The 21,512-nt window shown below is 40.5% G+C and overlaps 1 protein-coding gene across 4 annotated transcripts in view; it reads left to right on the top strand.

The window, feature by feature from the left end:
• The window catches only part of myo3b (myosin IIIB), a 337,839-nt gene that overhangs the window by 129,186 nt on the left and 187,141 nt on the right, over window positions 1-21,512 (top strand). For all 4 annotated transcript variants that reach the window (XM_078403918.1, XM_078403917.1, XM_078403919.1 and 1 more), the window contains 2 exons: window positions 1,818-1,906; window positions 2,096-2,225. In XM_078403918.1, coding sequence (XP_078260044.1) covers window positions 1,818-1,906; window positions 2,096-2,225 — 219 coding nt within the window. The remainder of the gene's footprint in view (window positions 1-1,817; window positions 1,907-2,095; window positions 2,226-21,512) is intronic.

The following is a 21,512-nucleotide window of genomic DNA, read 5'->3' as shown; positions in this document are numbered from 1 at the left end:
TTTGCAGCAGCCCTGATGTGGTCTCCCTTTCCACCTTTTTCTTGCAATCAAAGCCAACATTTTCTTTGCCTTTTCAATTATGGGTTTTACCTACATGCCAATTATGTGATCCTTGTGTAAGTACACCCTGATCTTTCAAAATACCAACATCTATTGAATATTAAACTGGTTTTCTGTTCTTTCCACCAAAGCAGATAACCTCATAAAACTTTGTCTGCCATCTTTTTGTCCAGTCAAGTGAGCATAACACAAAGATTTGGGGAAACATCTTGGGAGGGAATGGACAGGCAGTGTTTTGGTTCAGGATCCAGTCTGAAGAAGGGTCCTGAGGCAAAATGCCACCTGTCCATTCCCTTTCCAGATGCTGCCTGGCCCACTGAGTTCCTCCAGCACTTTGTATTTAGCTCGTATGTCCACCATCCTTCCAGAGATTCATTGTGCAATTTTCCAATCTGCTGGTACCTTTGAAGTTTAAAATCTTCGTACCAATAGTCCCACTAACTCTGTAACCACTTCAATTAAAATCTTCAGGTTCAGGCTTTTGGCACCTGCTGACAAGTCTAACATTAATACTATCAGTTTTCCAAATACTTTGTCGCTTGTGATAGTGATTATTATAAATTATCCTATATTAGGGGTAGCACAGTTGCGCAGTGATAGATTTACTGTCTTACAGCGTCAGAAACCCGGGTTCGATCCTGACTACAGGCGCCGTCTGTACAGAGTTTACACGTTCTCCCTGTGTTTTGTGTGTGTCTTTTCCGGGTGCTCCAGTTCCCTCCCACTTTCCAAAGACGTGTAGGTTAATTGGTTTCTGTATATTGTCCCTGGTGTGTGATAGAACCAGTGTTACTGGGGATCACTGGTTGGCACGGACTCGATTGGCTGACGGGCCTGCTTCCATGCTGTATCTCTAAATTAAACTAAATTATTTAAATGTGACCGTCTCATGCGAAAGAGAATTTACCCACCACCCCATGGCCCTCACTGCGATATTCAGTGGGATTTATACCTTTGCCGACACCCCAGTATCAACAGCACAGGTCAGTGTTGAACATAGGCCCAGCTAGTCCAGTCATATAAATACCATTACTAAGAGTAAATCAAAGGCTGAAGGTGTGACTCACTCCTTGAAACCCTAAAACGTTCCACTATCTACAAGATCTACAAGATACTTCAGGGGTGATGGAATACTTGTCGCATGCCTGGATAACTGCAGTGCGAATAACAATAAAGATGTATGACTCTATATATCACACAGTGGCACATTTGCTAAGTACTCCATCCACCACTCTAAACAAATGAACCTCTTTACCACAAGCTGCAGATTGCACTGTATACAAACAGCACAGTAGTTACTGGCTGAGGTATTCTGACGGCACCTGCCAAACCACGGCCTTTGCCGCCAAAAAGGACAAGGGAATGCCATCACCGGCATGTTTCTCCCTCCCATCTCATCCATCCCCCTTCCGCCCAAGTTATCCACATTCTGATGGAAATATACTGTTGTTTCTTCATCTTTATTGGTCTAAACCTTGGAACCCCCATTCAGCAAAACTGTCATCAGACGATCTGCAGCAGTTTCATTAGGGGACCCAGAATTATTTAAGCAAACATGCAAATTTATAATATATGCATGAATTAAAGGACTCAAAAGTGTTTTAATCCAGAAATCTGAAAATGTTCATTCATATTTGTAAAGTTTACGATATAAATAGTTTAGCATTTCAACTTTTTACATAGGACCACAAATTCAACGTCCCATGGATATAGGAATACTATAGAAAATCATTTGTTTACTTCATATTATATTTCAGATAAATTTGAAGACAACTTACGGACAAATTATTTTTGGAGACCAAAAGGCATGGAATTGTGTTTTGGAATTGAACATTACGCTGGCAAGGTATGAACATAAACTTAAAATGAGAGGTGCCTAATATTTGTCATTTCTATTTTCCTTTTTCTCGTCATTTATCATGATTAAACAGGAAATATTATTATGAATTTAAAATATGTAAACATCTGTATGTGTAGTAACCTTGCAATAAATTAAGATCAGAATATAACACAGCAATGTGTGATGTTTATGCAGGTTCTATATGAGGCATGTGGTTTCCTTGAAAAAAATAGAGACACACTTCCTGCAGATATAGTAGTTGTGCTAAGGACATCAGAGAATAAATTGCTTCAACAACTCTTTTCTGGTCCACTCACTAAAACAGGTAGGAATGACCTTTGAATTATTTGAGGAATATCCTTCGTACAACATGGATAGGAAAGACTTTGAGGGAAATGGGCCAAACGCGGGCAGGTGGGACTAGTGTAGATGGGGCATCTTGGTCAGCATGGGTGAGTTGGGCCAAAGGGTTTATTTCCATGCTGTATAACTGTCTCTACAGTATAACAATACAGACAGTAATAGCTCTAGTCCATAAATTGTCAAAATCAACATTGCACAAATCTATTTAATTTTTCTGTGGGTATTCTTCATGAATAGTGAAATGTTTAGTTTAATTTTTAGTTTAAGTTTATTATTGTCACGTGTACAGTGAAATGCTTTTTGTTGCGTGCTAGCCAGTCAGTGAAAAGATTGTACATTATTACAATCAAGCCATCCACAGTGTACAGATACAGGATAAAGGGTATAACGTTTATTGCAAAATAAAGTCCAAAACGCAGATAAACTATGTGAGTCCTTAGTTATGTGCGGTGGCATAAGAGAGTTTATGAAGGGTGTCCCAGGAAATAACGAAATCTGTAAATTCCTCTGGTTAAAAACGATTACAAATTATAAAGTACTGTGAGTATTTGAACAGTGAATTTATCTGTGCGATGCAAGCACAAAGTTGAGTACATTTGACATAATTATTATTTGCTGACATGATAAATATAGTCTCTGGTTGAATATAGAAATACTGCAGATTACAAATATGTTAATTAAGAACTAATAATGATGCATGAGCCCTGATAAATTGAGGGGAAATCAAATGAAATGAGAAGTAACATTTTGAAAATTATTCTGAGCTAATGCTTCAAATGTTGTGGTTTGATGTGCTGGAATTACGAATATACTTGTTTAAAATCAATTTGAATGTTTCACATTTTTTGGGAAAATGTTGGCATATAAAAACACTGAATTTTTAATGTAAAAAATAGACAGTTAAAAGTGAGTTTGAAATGGTTGATCCTTTGAAAATGTCCTTATTTAAAAGACTAACTGGATCAAAAATATTCAAAAATATTATTAAAAGCATCGAGCCTGGCAAAATACAATTTACTTTTCATCTTAATCTAATATCATTCGAAAGAGGCCAAAATGAAATAAAATCTGCTAAATTGTTGGCTAAAAATTCTAGTGCACCTTAAGTGCTGGGTTTGCACAATGTCCCGACCTGAAACGTCACCTATCCATGTTCTCCAGGAATGCTGCCTGACCCTTTGAGTTACTCCAGCAATTATCTTGCTTTGATGCAATGTTGGGTTTTGTGCTGAGGATCAATGTATGACATTTATTTACTTCATAAGTGTCCTAACTTCAGTGCAATCTTGACAAGATAACGTTGTCCTGGAAGTATCCAGTGACGGGTTACCTTGAAGTACTTCAAGAGGAGTTTAGCACCAGGAATGGCACAATCACTTCCAGACCCATGTAGAAATCACGTCAGAGACACAAGGGTGACCAACACAAGGAAGTACCTGAATAATTTTTTAGAATTGCACAAAACGAGTAGAAATTATTTTTTAACTTCATTTATTTCTGTAAGAAAATAGTTCTGTTGCTTTATGCTATTTAATCGGCATTTGTGCAGTTGAATTTCAAGGCAAATGGTGCCAGATTTCTCAGCAGTAGCCCAGGGGAAGTATAACAATACAGGCTATTAAATTGTTGTTGTTTACAACAAAATTATCACAAACAGACCGAAATGCTGGAGGAGCAGATTGTATGATTTCTTAGGACCAGACTGAACGTATACTAAAAAGCACCATCAGCATGGAGTGGCACAGTGGTGCAGCAGTAGAGTTGCTGCCTTATAGCGCCAGAGACCCGGCTTCGATTATGACTATGGGTAGTGTCTGCGCGGGGTTTAGACGTCCTCCCTGTGACCATGTGGGTTTTCTCCGGGTGCTCTGGTTTCCCTCGGGTGCTCTGGTTTCCCTCGGGTGCTCTGGTTTCCCTCGGGTGCTCTGGTTTCCCTCGGGTGTTCTGGTTTCCCTCGGGTGCTCTGGTTTCCCACGGGTGCTCTGGTTTCCCTCGGGTGCTCTGGTTTCCCTCGGGTGCTCTGGTTTCCCTCGGGTGCTCTGGTTTCCCTCGGGTGCTCTGGTTTCCCTCGGGTGCTCTGGTTTCCCTCGGGTGCTCTGGTTTCCCTCGGGTGCTCTGGTTTCCCTCGGGTGCTCTGGTTTCCCTCGGGTGCTCTGGTTTCCTCCCACATTCAAAAGACGTGCAGGTTTGTAGGTTAATTGGCCTTTGTAAATTGTCCCTAATGTGTAGGATAGAACTTAGTGATCGTGTTAGTACGGAATCGGTGGAACGAAGGGCCTGTTTCCACGCTGTATCTATAAATCTAAACTAAACATGTTCTCAGAGACTAGCCGAAACAAAATTTGTCACGGTTCATAAGGTTTGATTTACAGTGGTTTAAATGTAAGGCAATGGAAACCATTTAATTTTTTTGTGAACAAGTAAAAGCATTGAAAGATTAGTTGAAGAATCATTTACATTATTCCCTTTGGATAGATTACTCAATGAAATGTTGAGTGAATAGTTCCAGCACATTTCAAGGTTGAAATTTTGCTTGAAAGCTTGTTGATTTTTTTTTGCTCTATCCATTTTTTTTCTTCTCTGAAGTGAAATCATTCAGTCGAAAACATGCAATATATTGAACAGCAATTAAGATAAGCAGACTGCAAAATTATCAGTCTGCTGTATAATCTCAACAAATATCAAACAGAGGTATAAGAGTGAGGAACTCTTCAGGTTATGAAATACAATTGTATATACTGTAAAATTATGCACAAAATTATGAGCAGTATAGATAGGATAGACAGTCAGAAACATTTTCCCAGGATCGAATATTCAAATAATAAAGGGCAGAGCATTAAGGTGAGAAAAGCAGTTTTTTAACACAGGAGGAGGTAAGTGCCTGGAACGCGATGCCATGGATGATGGCTGAGGCAGATACGATAGTGGGATCGAGAGATTTATCGATAGGCATATGGGTTTGCAGGGAATGGAGATATATGGATTACGTGCAGGTAGACAAATGATGGTCTGGCTATCTGGAGGAGAGGAACACCCATGTCCCCTGTCTCCATCCAGGGTGTGGATGTGCAGTTTACTAAGGAGTACAAGTACCTTGGAGTTAGACATAAAAAGCTGGAGTAACTCAGTGGGACAGGCAGCATCTTTGGAGAGAAGGAATGGGTAACATTTTGGGTCAAGACCCTCTGAAGAAGAGTCTCGACCCGAAACATCACCCAGTCTGAAGAAGTGTCTCGACCCAAAACATCACCCATTCCTTCTCTCCAGAGATGCTGCCTGTCCCGCAGTTACTCCAGCTTTTTGTGTCTATCTTCGGTTTAAACCAGCATCTGCAGTTCCTTCCTACACAGTACCTTGGAGTTTACCTGGACAGTAAACTGGACTGGTCCAGGAATATTGAGGCACTGTATAAGAAGGGACACAGCCTGCTGTCCGCTCCTTCAACGTCTGCAGTAAGACGCTGCAGATGTTCTATCAGTTGGTGGTGGCCACTGCCATCTTCTTCGCTGTCTTGTGCTGGGGTAGCTGGGCGAAGGCTGCAGACGCCAACAGAATTAACAAGCTCATCAGGAAGGCTGGCTCCATCCTGGGGGTGGAATTGGATTCAAAGTTCTTGGAGGGGAGGATCTCCTCACACTCCTCAGTCTCCTCACACTGCGGAGCATCTTGGACAATACAGTTCACCCCCTCCATGACACACTGGTCAACCTGAGGAGCACCTTCAGCAACAGACTGGTTCCACCAAGATGCACACACAATGCCACAGGAGATCCTTTGTCCCTGTGGCTCTCAAACTGTAGACCTCCCCCTTCTGTCCCCTTCATGGGATATGGGGAAAAAGCCAAATGAGGTACTGATTTTAGATGATCAGTCATGATCATATTGAATGGCGGTGCTGGCTCGAAGGGCCAAATGGCCTACTCCGACACCTATTTTCTATGTCATGGGGTAGACTGACCCCCCTATCTTTGCATATCACCAATCCTGGAATTCCCACTTGTCACTTTAATTTCATGTTTCATGCATCTTGTTGTGTTTTATGACTGTTGGCAGACCATTTTCCCTCCTGGGATAAATAAGGTTCTGGTGTATCGTATTATGGACTGAAGGGCCTGTTCTTGTGCTGTATTCTAATTTCCAAAGCTATTCTCATTCAATATTCAATGTACTATATATTAGAACCAACTGAAGGCAAGCAATATCATTTACTCTCTGTTGCACTACAACATTCAGTTCAATTGCAAAGTTTTAATAATTAAAATGTTGTTGGATTTCTTTGCACCATTTAAACTATAATTCTTCCAGCACAATTACTATACTATCCAAGATTATGCAACACACTGACAGGTTTTCCTTGTGATTAGTCTTATCTCATAATCATCTCAGTGGGTGCAGAACCAATTTCACTAACTTTGTCTTTAATGATGTTTCTTCCAACAACTTACTTGTAATAAAAGTCTTCAGTCTGGATATGACTTCAATTTAGCTAAGATTAATGTATAGTCAGCTTCTAATTGCAACTGTGCTGTTGGCCTTTGGTAGTATACTTAACAAAATAAAATATATTATTAATCAACATTTGTTTGAATAGTGAAGTAAAAGCTTATTTCTATTACTATTGTAGAGCATAATCAGATTTTCACTTTGATCCCCACTGTTTTTATGAACACTTACATTTAAAAAAATCTAAGTACCTTCATAGCAAAAGAAGGAGAGCAGTTGGAGATAGTCAACAGGTCAATCAGTGCCTGTGGAGGGAAATGGATAGTTTTGGGTTTCTGGACTGAGAGAGTGGAGGAGAAGTCGCCAGTTTTATAAAGGTGCAAGGAGGGGTGGAGCAGGAGAGAGCAAGCAGTAGGTAGATGCAGGTGAGGAGGGGTTGATTGGCAGATAAATCAGTGGGGGAAGAGACGGTGGATAGAGGAACAGAGGATGGGAGGTGATAAGTGGAGAGCAACAGACTGTGTGTTCTGGGATCTGTTTGGAAAGGAATGTGAGGAATGGAACTGAATGAGGGATAGTGAGAGATGGGAATAACAGGGAGGCAAGGGGTGAGCATGAGGAGGGGAAGCTGATCCACTATGTAGAGAGTACATGGGGGGGCGGGGGGGGGGGGGGGGGTGGGGGGAAGAAATGGCATTCTAGATGCTTGTAGGTATAGTGGGAAAAACAAGATGTTTGAGAGTATCAGGGGAGATAGGAGGAGAGAGAGAAAGGGAAAGACGGGGATACAGGTTACCAAAATTGGAGAATTCAACGTTCATGCTGTTGGGTTGTAGTTTACCCAGGTGGGGATGTTAGATGCTGTTTCTCTAGTTTGCATGTGGCCTCACTCTGACAGTGGAGGAGGCTGAGGATAGATAAGTTAGTGAGAGAATGGGTGGTGAATTAAAGTGATTGGCAACTGGGAGATCTGGATGGCTACAGTAGATAGAATTCCGGTGTTCAGTCTGAGTTTGGTAGAGGAGACCACATTGAGAATTTAGTTTTGTTTAGAGATACAGACTAGAAACAGGCCCTCCGGCCCACTGAGTCCGCGCCGACCAGCGATCCCCGCACATTAACACTATCCTACACACAGTCGGGACAATTTTACATTTATACCACGCCAATTAACCTAAAAACCTGTACGTCTTTGGAATGTGGGAGGAAACCGAAGATCTTGGAGAAACCCACATGGTTGTGGGGAGAACATAAAAATTCTGTACAGACTGCACTCGTAGTTGGGATTGAATCCGTGTCTCTAGAGCTGTAAGGCAGCAACTTTACCGCTGCGCCACCGTGCATTCCCATCGAATGCAATAGACAAGGTTAGAGGTGAAACGTTTGCCCAGCTGGAAGGGCTATTTAGGTCCCTGGATGATGCTGAGGGAGAAAGTATAGGGATTCAGATTTAAATTTAAAACTTGTATTGCATGGCCAAATATTGTACAATATTATAATAGGCGTTTTAAAAGTTACACAAAGCTATTAGGACCCATGACCATAGTTGTTCCCAAGCCGAACATCTTGCTTTGTTGAGAGCTGGCTTGTGCATGTTCATAATGCATGTATAACTGCGTTGTTCATGTGCCTGGTAGATTCATGTGTGATTATCAACCTCTCTAAAATTAGAACAGAAAACTGTTGGTGCAGCGTGGCCAGAGTAAATTCAGCGACCAATTTTGTTTCACAGTAAACTGTCTTAAACATAGCGGTGTTGTTATTGTGCATCACTATGTTACTCGTTGAATTGAGCAGATAGATCTAGGCTGACATTCCAACTTAGTAGGAGCACTTTGTAGGAGCTGCAAATTTTGAGGTATTGACTTTTAGATCAGAAGCTCCCTCTTCTTTCTCAGGAAGAGATGAAAGATCCTACAATACTCGTTCAAAGAGGTGAGTTATCCCTGGTGTCAATATTTATTCCACAAGCAGCTTTCCTTAAATTCAGATTATCTGCTCACCGCGAAGCTGTTTGAGAGAGCTTGGTTTGAGCCAACTGATTGCCAACCTTCATACTTTTTTAAATGTATTCAATTAATTTGCTTTGGGTTGTAATGAAGGGATAGTATCTCTTAATGCAAGTCTTTCTCTTCTACCCATGTGTTGAATTACAATTTTCTCACACATTTTGTTGTCTTGCAAGCTTGCAGATTTTACTTTGCTGGAGTCTGTATGTACCTCTTGTTATTCACAGCAGAGAGGGAAGGTATGCCAGGCACCCTGCAGGGTAGCAGGACCAAAAGCTCACCAACACACTGTGAGGTGTTTATCGTCTTCACCAAGAAAAGCTAATGAATTGTTTATTATTTGAAGTCTATTTGAAAACAACATCAAAGCCAGCTCATTACCATCTCAAACACCTGTCATCTTAGAGCATTGAATGTTCAATGCTTTAAAATGCATTTAAATGTAATTCTTTAAATGCCAAAATAAAATAATAACTACTGAGAAAACAATTTGACTATGGATAGTCACATCTTCCCTGATCACAAGTACCCATAAGAACTAAACTTTAAACTCCTCAAACAGATATAGTTTGGATTTAGGTGCTTTGAATAAGATAAAGTTAATGCATATTTGTGTCTTAAGGGTTTTGAATAACACAAGAAGGTGAGTGTTGCTTGAGTAATACAGTGTGATGTACCTTGAGCCCCCTCTTGAGGGCTCATGGTTTACTGAAAGGATCTTTAACAGGAACCAAGCGCAGGCTCGGCGATCGCTTCGCTCAACACCTGCGCTCGGTCCGCGTTGGCCAAACTGGTCTCCCGGTGGCCAAGCACTTCAACTCCCCCTCCCATTCCCAGTCTGACCTTTCTGTCATGGGCCTCCCCCAGTGCCATAGTGAGGCCCACCGGAAATTGGAGGAACAGCACCTCGTATTTCGCCTGGGCAGCTTGCAGCCCAGTGGTATGAACATCGACTTCTCCAACTTTAGATAGTTCCTCTGTCCCGCTCTTCCCCTCCTCCTTCCCAGATCTCCCTCTATCTTCCTGTCTCCACCTATATCCTTCCTTTGTCCCGCCCCCCTGACATCAGTCTGAAGAAGGGTCTCGACCCGAAACGTCACCCATTCCTTCTCTCCTGAGATGCTGCCTGACCTGCTGAGTTACTCCAGCATTTTGTGAATAAATACCTTTGATTTATACCAGCTTCTGCAGTTATTTTCTTATTTAACAGGAGGGAAAATTCTGCCCAACTGTTTTGCTTTTTATCCTCAATATTCTGTACTGGTATAGATTGCTGAGAGGAAGAGTATATGTGCAATCAAAGTTTGCAATGGATGTCATTAAAGGGTGCATTTCCTCCATGCAACTATTACATTACAAAGATATATCACACACAATTCCTGTACTTTTATATTCTCATTTTTTAAATCAAAATGTTTTTATCTTCTAAATTTAATTCAATATTGTTTGTAGAAGCAACAATCAATCAACTACTAAATGGATAATTACAGATAGACACAAAAAGCTGGAGTAAATCAGCGGGTTGAACAACATCGTGTGTAGGAAAGCTGCAGTTGTTGGTTTAAATCGAAGGTAGACATAAAAAGCTGGAGTAACTCAGCGGAACAGGCAGCAACTCTGGAGAGAAGGAATGGGTGATGTTACGGGTCGAGACCCGTCTTCAGACAGAGACTCAGGGGAAAGGGAAACGAGAGATATAGACGGTGATGTAGAGAGATATAAAACAAATAAATGAAAGAAATGCAAAAAAGTAACGATGATAAAGGAAATAGGCTGGCCATTGTCAGCAGTTTGCTTAATCATTGTTACTGTTTTGCAAATCTTTCATTTATTGGGAGTTTCTTGTCTGGCTTGAGAAGAAATAATTACCTTAGAAACATAAAAAAATAGGTGCAGGAGTAGGCCATTCGGCCCTTCGAGCCAGCACCACCATTCAATATGATCGTGGCTGATCATCTAAAATCAGTACTACGTTCCTGCTTTTTCCCCATATCCCTTCATTCCTTTAGTCCTCAGAGCTAAATATAATTATCTCTCCAAAACATCCAGTGAATTGGCCTCCACTGCCTTCTGTGGCTGGGAATTCCACAGGTCTTGTTGCACCTCCCCTTTTCCTAATCTGACACCATTCTGATAATTATCTGCCCTCCTGTTCTTGCCACCAAAGTGGATAACCTCACATTTATCCACATTATACTGCATCTGCCATGCATCTGCCCACTCACCCAACCTATCCAAGTCACCCTGCAGCCTCATAGCATCCTCCGCGCAGCTCACACTGCCACCCAACTTTGTGTCATCCACTTGTGATCTGAGTGAATTCTAGGAGAGGACCAAACTTGTCGATGAAGGTACTCCAGAAGTATAACTTAGATTTTCTGAAGATCTTTGATAAAGTGCCATTTCATAATATTTCTAAAGATTGTAGGGTTGTGAAATAGATGACAAATTAATTTGCTGTAGTGTAATTGTCTTGATAGTGGGCAAAACACATCAAAGCTTCGATATTGACTGAACAGAGTACGTAGTTGGTTTGTGGTCCTTGTTGTTGGCAGGATTTGTGAATATACCTGAATATATATATATATATATATATATATATATATATATATATATATACGCAATATACAAGAATAAATGAAAATAAAGAAATTACTTGCTCTTTTTAGGCACATGATCCTGAAATACAGTGAGGGATCTTCAAAATGCTATTTTGACTTTTCTTTGAGGTTGTTTGAACCATCAGCCTCTGTTTCCTTCCGTGAAACCAATTATCTATCCTGTCGGCTAGCTCTCCTTGGATTCCATGCGATCTAACCTTCCAGAGCACCTAACCATGCAGAATCTGATCAAATGCTTGCTGAAGTCTATATAGACAACATCTATTCCTGTGCCCTCCTCAACCTTTTTAGGTTACTTCTTCAAAATACTCAGTCAGTTTCAATAGACAACCTGAGGGGTTAATACCAAACGCAGGCTTCGCACAACACCTGCGCTCGGTCCGCGTTGGCCAAACTGATCTCCCGGTGGCCGAGCACTTCAACTCCCCCTCCCATTCCCAGTCTGACCTTTCTGTCATGGGCCTCCTCCAGTGCCATAGTGAGGCCCACCGGGAATTGGAGGAACAGCACCTCATATTTCTCTTGGGCAGCTTGCAGCCCAGTGGTATAAACATCGATTTCTCCAACTTTAGATAGTTCCTCTGTCCCTCTCTTCCCCTCCCCCTTCCCAGATCTCCCTCTATCTTCCTGTCTCCACCTATATCCTTCCTTTGTCCCGCCCCCCTGACATCAGTCTGAAGAAGGGTCTCGACCCGAAACGTCACCCATTCCTTCTCTCCTGAGATGTTGCCTGACCTGCTGAGTTACTCCAGCATTTTGTGAATAAATACCTTTGATTTATACCAGCATCTGCAGTTATTTTCTTATACTACCTGAGGGGTTAAAGGTTGAGGGGCAACTGATAAAAGTAAATATACTTTTGAGGGGTTTGTTTAGGGTGATATTAATCGATAATCCGATCAATTAATGCTCAAATGATCACAAATCGCTGAACAATGAGTGATGAAATTAATTGGTGATTCTGGAATGTTTAGGAATGAATTTGATCACTCGCTCTTGATTCATCAATTGGGAGGGAAATTGAGTAATTGGGTGAAATTGATCTCTAACCCTCACTTGATTAGGGGTGACATTTTATCATTCTTCTGGTTAACTGGGGTGGAATTTATCATGACTTCCCCCATTGATTGGGAGTGTATGGATAACTACTTTGATCAGGGATGAAAGTTATCAACTCCTAATCAAGTGGGGCAGGGGGTGGGGTGAAATTGATCATTAACTCTCAATGGAATATAGGTGGAAATTGCTGACTGATTCCTGATCCATTGGGATAAAGTTAATGAATCAAGAGAGTTGCAAGGGGTGTTAAATAAAACTCTTTGTAGTGGTGAGATATATCATGGTGACCTACTGATTTAATCAGAGAGCTAGTCTCTGTAATTCCATTACTCACAACATTTAAAGTAGGTAAACAGAAATCAGAATTCCCAACAGGGATGATGAAACACATGCCTCTTATTCTCCTTGAATTAACCTTTACTGAAGGGAAATATATTTTAGTAGTGAAAGTCTTCTCGAAACATGTTTTCTCAGTTATGATTTCATTTGCTGCTCTTCACTCCTCAGCCTGACTGTGGAGGCATGTCCCACTTTCTGTATTCTCTACCAGATCTGGGCATTGGGTTCATCCACCTCAGACCCCAGAGTTGTCACCAATATCACCCAGCCATGTCTTGGATGTTTCCAATATCTGCACTGCCAAGTGCGAGTTCAACTCCCACGCTCGCCACTTGAACTCTCAATCTAGGTTGGTGCTCCCAGTGCAAGGATGGGGAAGACTACCGATCAATTAGCTGAAGCAGCAAAAAAAAAAAACATGCAGTTACTCCTGACAATAGATGCTGATCTTCAGGTAGTGGGCATGTGAGCGGCAGGTTTTTCCACACAGAGTTAGGTGGATATGTAGAATGAGCTGATTGAGAAAATCAGGGGCGCCTCAGTGGCACAGTGGTAGAGTTGCTGCCTTACAACGACTGAGACAAGGATTCGATCCTGACTATGGGTGTTGTCTGTATGGAGCTTATATGTTCTCCCTGTGACCACATGGGATTTCTCTGGGTGCTCCAGTTTTCTCCCACATTCTAAAGACATACAGGTTTGTAGATAATTAGCAATGTAAAATTGTCCCTAGTATGTAGGATAGTCCAAATGCTTGTGTGATTGCTGGTTGGTGCTGACTCGGTGGGCCGGAGGGCCTGTATACGTATTGTATCTCTGAAGTAAAGCAAAGAAAATGGTGGAGACGAGTACATTTAAAATGTTTATAATATATTTGGATAGTTAGATGGATAGGAAAGATTCAGGAACATATAAGGCAAATGCACTTAGCCTAGATAGGCACTTTGATCACTGTGGATAGGTTGGCCCTATGGACCTATTTCTTTGTTTTATGACTATGATTTTATGAAGTGAATGTTCTCTATGGGTACAAGCACAAATTTAGCATTGTGCATTTGTTTCCTCAAATTTCTGTTCCTCAAAAGTAACGTCACTGATTTTTAAGTATTGGTATTTCACAGATATTATGAATTGATTTGTAAATTGCCAGAAGATGCAGCATAATCTGGTATTGGTAATCATGGAAGGAACATGTTTGAGTGTGCAAATTGCTAAGGTATCATATCATATCATATCATATCATATATCTACAGCCGGAAACAGGCCTTTTCGGCCCTCCAAGTCCGTGCCGCCCAGTGATCCCCGTACATCAACACTATCCTACACCCACTAGGGACAATTTTTACATTTACCCAGCCAATTAACCTACATACCTGTACGTCTTTGGAGTAGATAAAATTATTTGTAAAATTGAAGCTTATGAAACAATTAGTAGGCATTATGAAATGCCAACTCAAGGGAAATTACAAAGAAGGGTTGTATGGATACTAAGGATGAAAAATTACCCGACCAACAGCAAAAAATAAATAATCTGTTACCACTTGACCTAATGTCCTAAAATGCATCAGTCATCTCAAAATAAAATTTCTAACCTTTACATCAAGTTGGGAAAAAAATAAAAAATAAAATTAGGGATAAAAGGCACATTGATATGCCTGCCTGCACAGAGCATGTGCTCAGGTGCACAGTGGCTTTCTGCTAAGGGTTAACACAATTTAAGTAAAATATTGGATTCGATAAAAAAATTGGGGTTGGCAGTAAATGTCTATAGAATGATGGGAAGTCAAGTCAAGTCAAGTCAATTTTATTTGTATAGCACATTTAAAAACAACCCACGTTGACCAAAGTGCTGTACATCAGTTCAGGTACTAAGAAACGAACATACAATGGCACACAAACATAACAGCACATACATAAACAGTTCACAGCACCCCCTCAGAGGGCCTCAACGCTAGGGAGTAGAAATAGGTTTTGAGCCTGGACTTAAAGGAGTCGATGGAGGGGGCAGTTCTGATGGGGAGAGGGATGCTGTTCCACAGTCTCGGAGCTGCAATCGCAAAAGCGCGGTCACCCCTGAGCTTAAGCCTAGACCGCGGGATAGTGAGTAGCCCCAAATCAGTCGACCTGGGGGACCTGGAGATAGAGGTCAGTCGTTTACATTAGTGTATTTAGTTCTTTTGGATTGATTAATAACATTGTGATTAGGATCTTAAAACTAATCACTATTCACCTTTGTTGACATATTGTCTCAATTTCCAAGTTGTGTGCCAAACATCTGAGCGCTATTGAGAGCATAATCCCAAACTGTGGCATTCATTTTATCTAGACAGTATTCTGGTAGCCAAATCATTCATCTGCTACTCAAGCCACAATTTCCATAGATGGGAAATATTGTTTACAGCCTGCAGTTAAGATATAAAATCAGTATTGATTGCAGGAAGGCAATTTATCCATTATGATAAATCATGAAAAATACAAATCATATTCTGCTGTGGGTAAGTTAGTAGAAGAGGGACAAGATTCGCAACCTTTCTCCAAAATTATTTATTCTTCTTGAACAATTTTGGAAATGGATATTATTTCATGAAAGTTATGGGAATAGGCCACGATGTCGTGATGAAGTTTAGTTTAGTTTCGATACACAGTGTGGAAACAAGCCATGGTCATCAGGCAGCACGGTGGCACAGCGGTAGAGTTGCTGCCTTACTGCGCCAGAATCCCGGGTTCGATAATGAGTACGGGTGCTGTCTGTACGTTCTCCCCGTGACCTGCGTGGGTTTTCTCTGAGATCTTCGGTTTCATCCCACTCCCCAAAGGCGTACAGGTTTGTAGGTTAATTGGCTTGGTATAAATGTTAATTGTCCCTTATGTATGTCGGGTAATATTAATGTATGGGGATCACTGGTCAGTGCAGACTCAGTGGGCCGAAAGGCCTGTTTGCATGCTGTATCTCTAAACTAAACTAAACAAGCCCTTCAGTCCACCAAGTCTGCGCCGACCAACGATAATCCAGACACTAGTTCTATGTCATCCCAATTTTGCATCCGACACACTAGGAGAAATTTGCAGAAACCAATTAACCTACAAACCTGTACGTCTTTGGAAACCTGGCCACCCGGAGAAAATCCACTCAGTCACATGGAGAATGTGCAAACTTTACACTGACAGCAGCTGGGTTCAGGATCGAATCCAGGTCCCTGGCACTGTAAGGCAGCAACTCTACTGATGCGCCACTGTGCCGCCTTTATTATTCAATTTTACCAGATTGAACCCAGAAAAACAATTGATAATGAATTTGTCTTTGAGCTATTTGGCCACCGATGAATCGTTTTTAGGAAATATATTGGAAGTACTGCATATTGGAAGTATTCTCTTGTCTTGCTTCTTGAAAGCAGAGTAGTAAGCGTGGTCAAGGTTATGACTATCACTTGTTGATGAATTGTCTTATCGGGGGGATCTTATTGAAACATATAAGATAATTAGGGGATTGGACACATTAGAGGCAGATAACATGTTCCCAATGTTGGGGGAGTCCAGAACAAGGGGCCACAGTTTGAGAATAAGGGGTAGGCCATTTAGAACGGAGATGAGGAAGAACTTTTTCAGTCAGAGGGTGGTGAAGGTGTGGAATTCTCTGCCTCAGAAGGCAGTGGAGGCCAGTTCGTTGGATGCTTTCAAGAGAGAGCTGGATAGAGCTCTTAAGGATAGCGGAGTGAGGGGGTATGGGGAGAAGGCAGGAACGGGGTACTGATTGATAGTGATCAGCCATGATCGCATTGAATGGCGGTGCTGGCTCGAAGGGCTGAATGGCCTACTCCTGCACCTATTGTCTATTGTCTATTGTCTATTGTCTTCCACTCTATCCCATCATAGTTTTTGGGTGGAGGCAGTCAGATCTCATGACCATCCATCCCTTGGAACCTCTGCTGCAATTATCTCGGTTCAGTTTTCATTGCTAGACTTCCACCTTACCTAGTTGCAGGAGTCATAAATTAACCAATATTTCCATTATTCGTAAAGGAAACTTGGGTTAGAATGCTTGTTGAAGACCAAATTTCACATGAAACCTTTGGTAATATCAAAACTGTTTTGTGATTTGGGAAAGACTGTTAGGTTGAGAATGTACAGGAGAAAAATTATTGGACAATTCTGCAGATGTCCCATTCCCTTGTTACCCAACAGTGTGCTAATTCTTCATCCTCCTAACAAACTGTGCTCTGTAGTGGGATTTTAATAATTCCATGCACTATTATCTTAATTTGGTTTATCCTGGAAATTGCTGAAATGTTACCCTTCCTCATGTTGTACAGTTGGGAAGGCGCTGGCACAAATTGAAGACGATATTCTTTCAGTTTGGAATTTCATTTTATTTTAAAATGAATCTGGGCTGAAATTACAGGACCAAGGTCAAATTGGGTTAGGCCTTTGAATGAGTCTGCACCTTCATTTTAAGGTAAAGGGAAAAGATTGTTGTTATGTTATTAACAACACTCAAGCATATTAATCTGTACCAGATAAATCTTAACTGTGGCTAAAGCTAAATACATCAATGGATTCAATAACAGAAATCCTTTCGCCACTTAGTTATAGTTGGACAGAAAACAACACAAAATGTCCTGATGTTGGAAGTCTGGATCGTGAATTGGTTCTCTATCTGGAATGTTATCTTGTTATCTGTTCATATGCTGACTTGATTGTTTAATGTTATCTGCAATTTCTAATTCGATTATAAGAGGAGTGGACAGATAGAAGCAGAATTTTTTTTTAAAAGGTGCTTTTTTCAAAATAACTATTGTTTTTTTAATGCAGTTGATGCAATTTGCACTTGACTATAGAAGTAATGTTTTTCATCAACCAAAATAATCTCCAGTTGTAGAATGTATATGGTTTGGAAGAATAGTTTTTGAAGTGTTTGCTGCAATAGTTAAAGTTATCAGATTTATTTGCTCTTGCCGCAGTATGTAGGACAATTGCTCCTCTTGGCTGTCCACGCTAACAAGATCTGTAATTAGTTCCCCAGATGGAACCTTTGGGGTTGTATAATAATTTTGCATAATGGTTTTCATTAAAACCAATATGCATGATGTAAGAGATATTCATAGATGAGGGTTGAACACTTGCATAATATTGGCTTTGAAATGATTATGATAATAAGTGATTCGTCAGCTATGACTCTTTTTTGAAGATAGTTCAAATATTTACTTGTCTGCAAATTCTATATAACCCTGACTTGACACAATGTTAATGTCATGAAGTTAATGTGATGGAATACAATTAATGAAGAAACTAAGCACAGTTTATGAAATCAATTTTCTGTTATTTCTCCTTACTTATCATTATTGTAGTTTATTCTCTCCCCAGTTCTCCCCCTTAGGACAGAAATAACGTTTGCATGATTAATTAGTTTCCTGAAGTCTTTGACCTTTTAAGCATGTGGTCTGAAAACTGCACGTGATTTAAATATTACTTAAAACATTATACAAATGGAAGAAAATCTGCATGGATTCCAATCTCTGCTTTTTTTTTTGCCACTCCTGACTGCAGTCTGTTCAAAAATGTAACTAAAATTATTTGCATGTTGAAGTATGGAAAGTCTAAATCATTATATTCATTGATTATTTTTAATGATTATTTTCATCGGCCTCTGGTTCATACTACCTCATACCCTGAAACTACAGTAAGTTTCTTAATTTTTCTTTCAATTTTGATATTACTCGTTTCCGAGATGAGTTTACACTCAGCGGAGGGAGAGAATGATTATCGGTTTCAGAAAGTAATGCATCAATTTGGCATAACAGTTTAGTATCAATGTGCCAAAACTGGGATATTCATAATATTAGGGTTTAGGTGACTGGATACTATTACACATATGAAAGAACTTAAACTTAAAAAAATGAAAATTACTGGAGCTTTGCTTGATTCTAAAAGTAAATGCTTTTATGCAGCACAGCTCTCAGCCAATCAGATTCGTATTTAATAGTAAACCATGTAGTTTATTGTTTTGATCATAGTTACATTAATTCTGTAACGTTAATAAATCATTATGAATAATTTAGTTATTCTGTTCATCTTTATACTCTGCCCCTTCCCAGTGTGTTAGCAAGCTCTCATTTTCCTCTTCCTAATGTGTGCAATAAATTACTCTCAAATGTGAAAGTATTACTCCAAGTAGCAATTATTCTACATTCTCGTCATACTCAAGTAAACATTCTTTCTAGATATTTCTACACATTATTTAAAACTTGCTTTGAGTTGGAAAATGTTTCTTAAAGAAACTGAAAGGCCACAAGGGCAAAAATGTAGGAGTAATGTGAATAAACAGGTGGAATTATGTGAATAGAACTACCTAGTTCTTCAGTCTGAAGCAGGGTCTTGACCCGAAACATCACCCATTTCTTCTCTCCAGAGATGCTGCCTGTCCCATTGAATTACTCCAGCATTTTGTATCTACCTTCGATTTAAACCAGCATCTGCAGTTCTTTCCGACATACCTAGTTCTGGCAATGGGGTGGAGGTTCTGCATAAGATCAAGCAGAGTGTCAAAAGTGCAAAGACTGGTTCAGTTTTAGAAATAATAGGGGAGAAAAATGGTGGAAACTTGGATTTGTGGTGGAAATGAAAACTCATGAATTTACAGAGTCTCTTTTTCTTTGTTAAAATGAAAACCAAGTCGAGGTCACTATTATAGTCACAAGTACGGTGAGGTACATTACAGTGGAAATCTTACAGCAGCAACATCACAGGCACATGGATTCGGACAGACACATATGTCCACGCCGACCAGCGATCACCCCGTACACCAACCAGCACTATCCTACACACTAGGAACAATTTACAATTTTACCAAAGCCAAATAACTTACAAACCTGTATGTCTTTGGAGTGTGGGAGGAAACCGGAGCATCCAGGGAAAACCCAGGCATTCACAGGGGGAACGTACAAATTCCGTACACACAGTCAGGATTGAACCCGGATCTTTGGCGCTGTAAGGCAGTACTCTACCGCTACGCCACCCTTCAGATGATGAAGGCCATACTCTTTTACCTTGTCCTCCTCTTGCTTCTCTTTCCTTCAGTGGCAAAAGAAGTAGGAAAAGTATTGGTAGGAACTGCAAATGCTGTTTTACACTGAAGATAGACTCAAAAAGCTGGAGTAACTCAGCGGATCATTCATTTATTTGTTCTGTACATTTTCATATCTCTCGTTTTCCTCTCCCCTCACTCTCAGTCCAAAGAAGGGCCTTGACCCAAAACATCACCTATTCCTTTTCTCCAGCGATGCTGCCTGACCTGCTGAGTTACTACAGCCTTTTGTGACTATCAAATAGGATAAGTAGTCCAACTAGGGTTACCAAGAGAATTAACAGATCACAGAAAAAAACGTATAATTTCCAAGTCAAGTCAAGTTTATTTGTCACATACACATACACGATGTGCAGTGAAATGAGAGTGGCAATGCCTGCGGATTGTGCACAAAAAAGAATTACAGTTACAGCATATAAATAAAGTTAATAAAGTTAATATAGAGAAGACAAAATTTAATCCCTGGAGTTATAAAAGTTGACAGTCCTGATGGCCTGTGGGAAGAAACTCCGTCTCATCCTCTCCGTTTTCACAGCGTGACAGTGGAGGCGTTTGCCTGACTGTAGCATCTGGAACTGACCGTTGTTGGGGTGGGAGGGGTCCCTCATAATCTTGCTTGCTCTGGATCTGCACCTCCTGATGTATAGGTCCTGCAGGGGGGCGAGTGTAGTTCCCATGGTGCGTTCTGCCGAACGCACTACTCTCTGCAGTGCCATCCTGTCCTGGGCAGAGCTGGGCAGAGCGGTAGTCATTTAAACAATAAACAATCCCCCAAAAAAACAGTTAAGTCTGAGGTTTCAAAATGTTTTAAAGGAAGGCCATTACATCGATTAAAACATAGTCAAGGGTGTTTTATTGTCATATGTCCTGAATTTGAACAATGAAATTCTCACTTGCAGCAGCAGCAAAACAGGGTTGTAATGACAGTAATTAGTAGATAAAAAATAAACAAACAAAAAAAGAAGTTCAATAAATACATAAGAAACAATACAGTCCAAAAACAAAAAAAGTCTAGTGTAACCTAGGCAGTTTATAGTTCGGAGTTTAGTTGGAGTTCATAATGAACGATAGCCAGACGATTGATGGGAAGAAGCTGTTTCTGAACCTGGACAGTACAGTTGGCAGACTCCTTAACTTCCTTCCTGATGGCTGAAGTGATATGAGAGTATTGCCTTGGTGGTGTGGATCCTTGATGATATTGACTGCTTTTTTGAGACTGCACCTCTTTTAGGTCCCTTCAATGGTGGGGAGGTCTGTACCTCTGCACCATCGAAGGAAGGTAGAGTATGAGAGTGTGCTGTCAAGCAGCCAGAAAACAGGCAGAAGAGCCTCCGTTTTATATGTTAAAAATGAAAACATCATCCAAAGTTCATGTGTGCCATGTCTAGATCAAGGCGGGAAACAATATAAGGATATGACAAATCTAATCAAGGACATAGCATCATTACAAAAATTAGTAGTGGAGAAATTAATGACAATAAAAGGTGATGAACCTCAGGACCTGATCCTATTAGTTTTGGGTGGCAGCAATGGAAAGGATGGATTGTCATGTCCAAAACTACATAGATTTGAGAATGATCCCAGAGATTATGAAGTACAAATTTATTATTTAGGAAAGGAAGAATAAAGAAATCTTGTAAAAGTTGCCCAGTTTGCGTGATATAATTATTAGGAAAATTCTGCATCTATTGCTAAGG

This window comes from Rhinoraja longicauda, chromosome 8 (genome assembly GCF_053455715.1).
Source record: "Rhinoraja longicauda isolate Sanriku21f chromosome 8, sRhiLon1.1, whole genome shotgun sequence".
NCBI lineage: Eukaryota > Metazoa > Chordata > Chondrichthyes > Rajiformes > Arhynchobatidae > Rhinoraja > Rhinoraja longicauda.
Note: the sequence above shows the minus strand (reverse complement) of the source record. Positions and strands in the feature narration are given on the sequence as shown.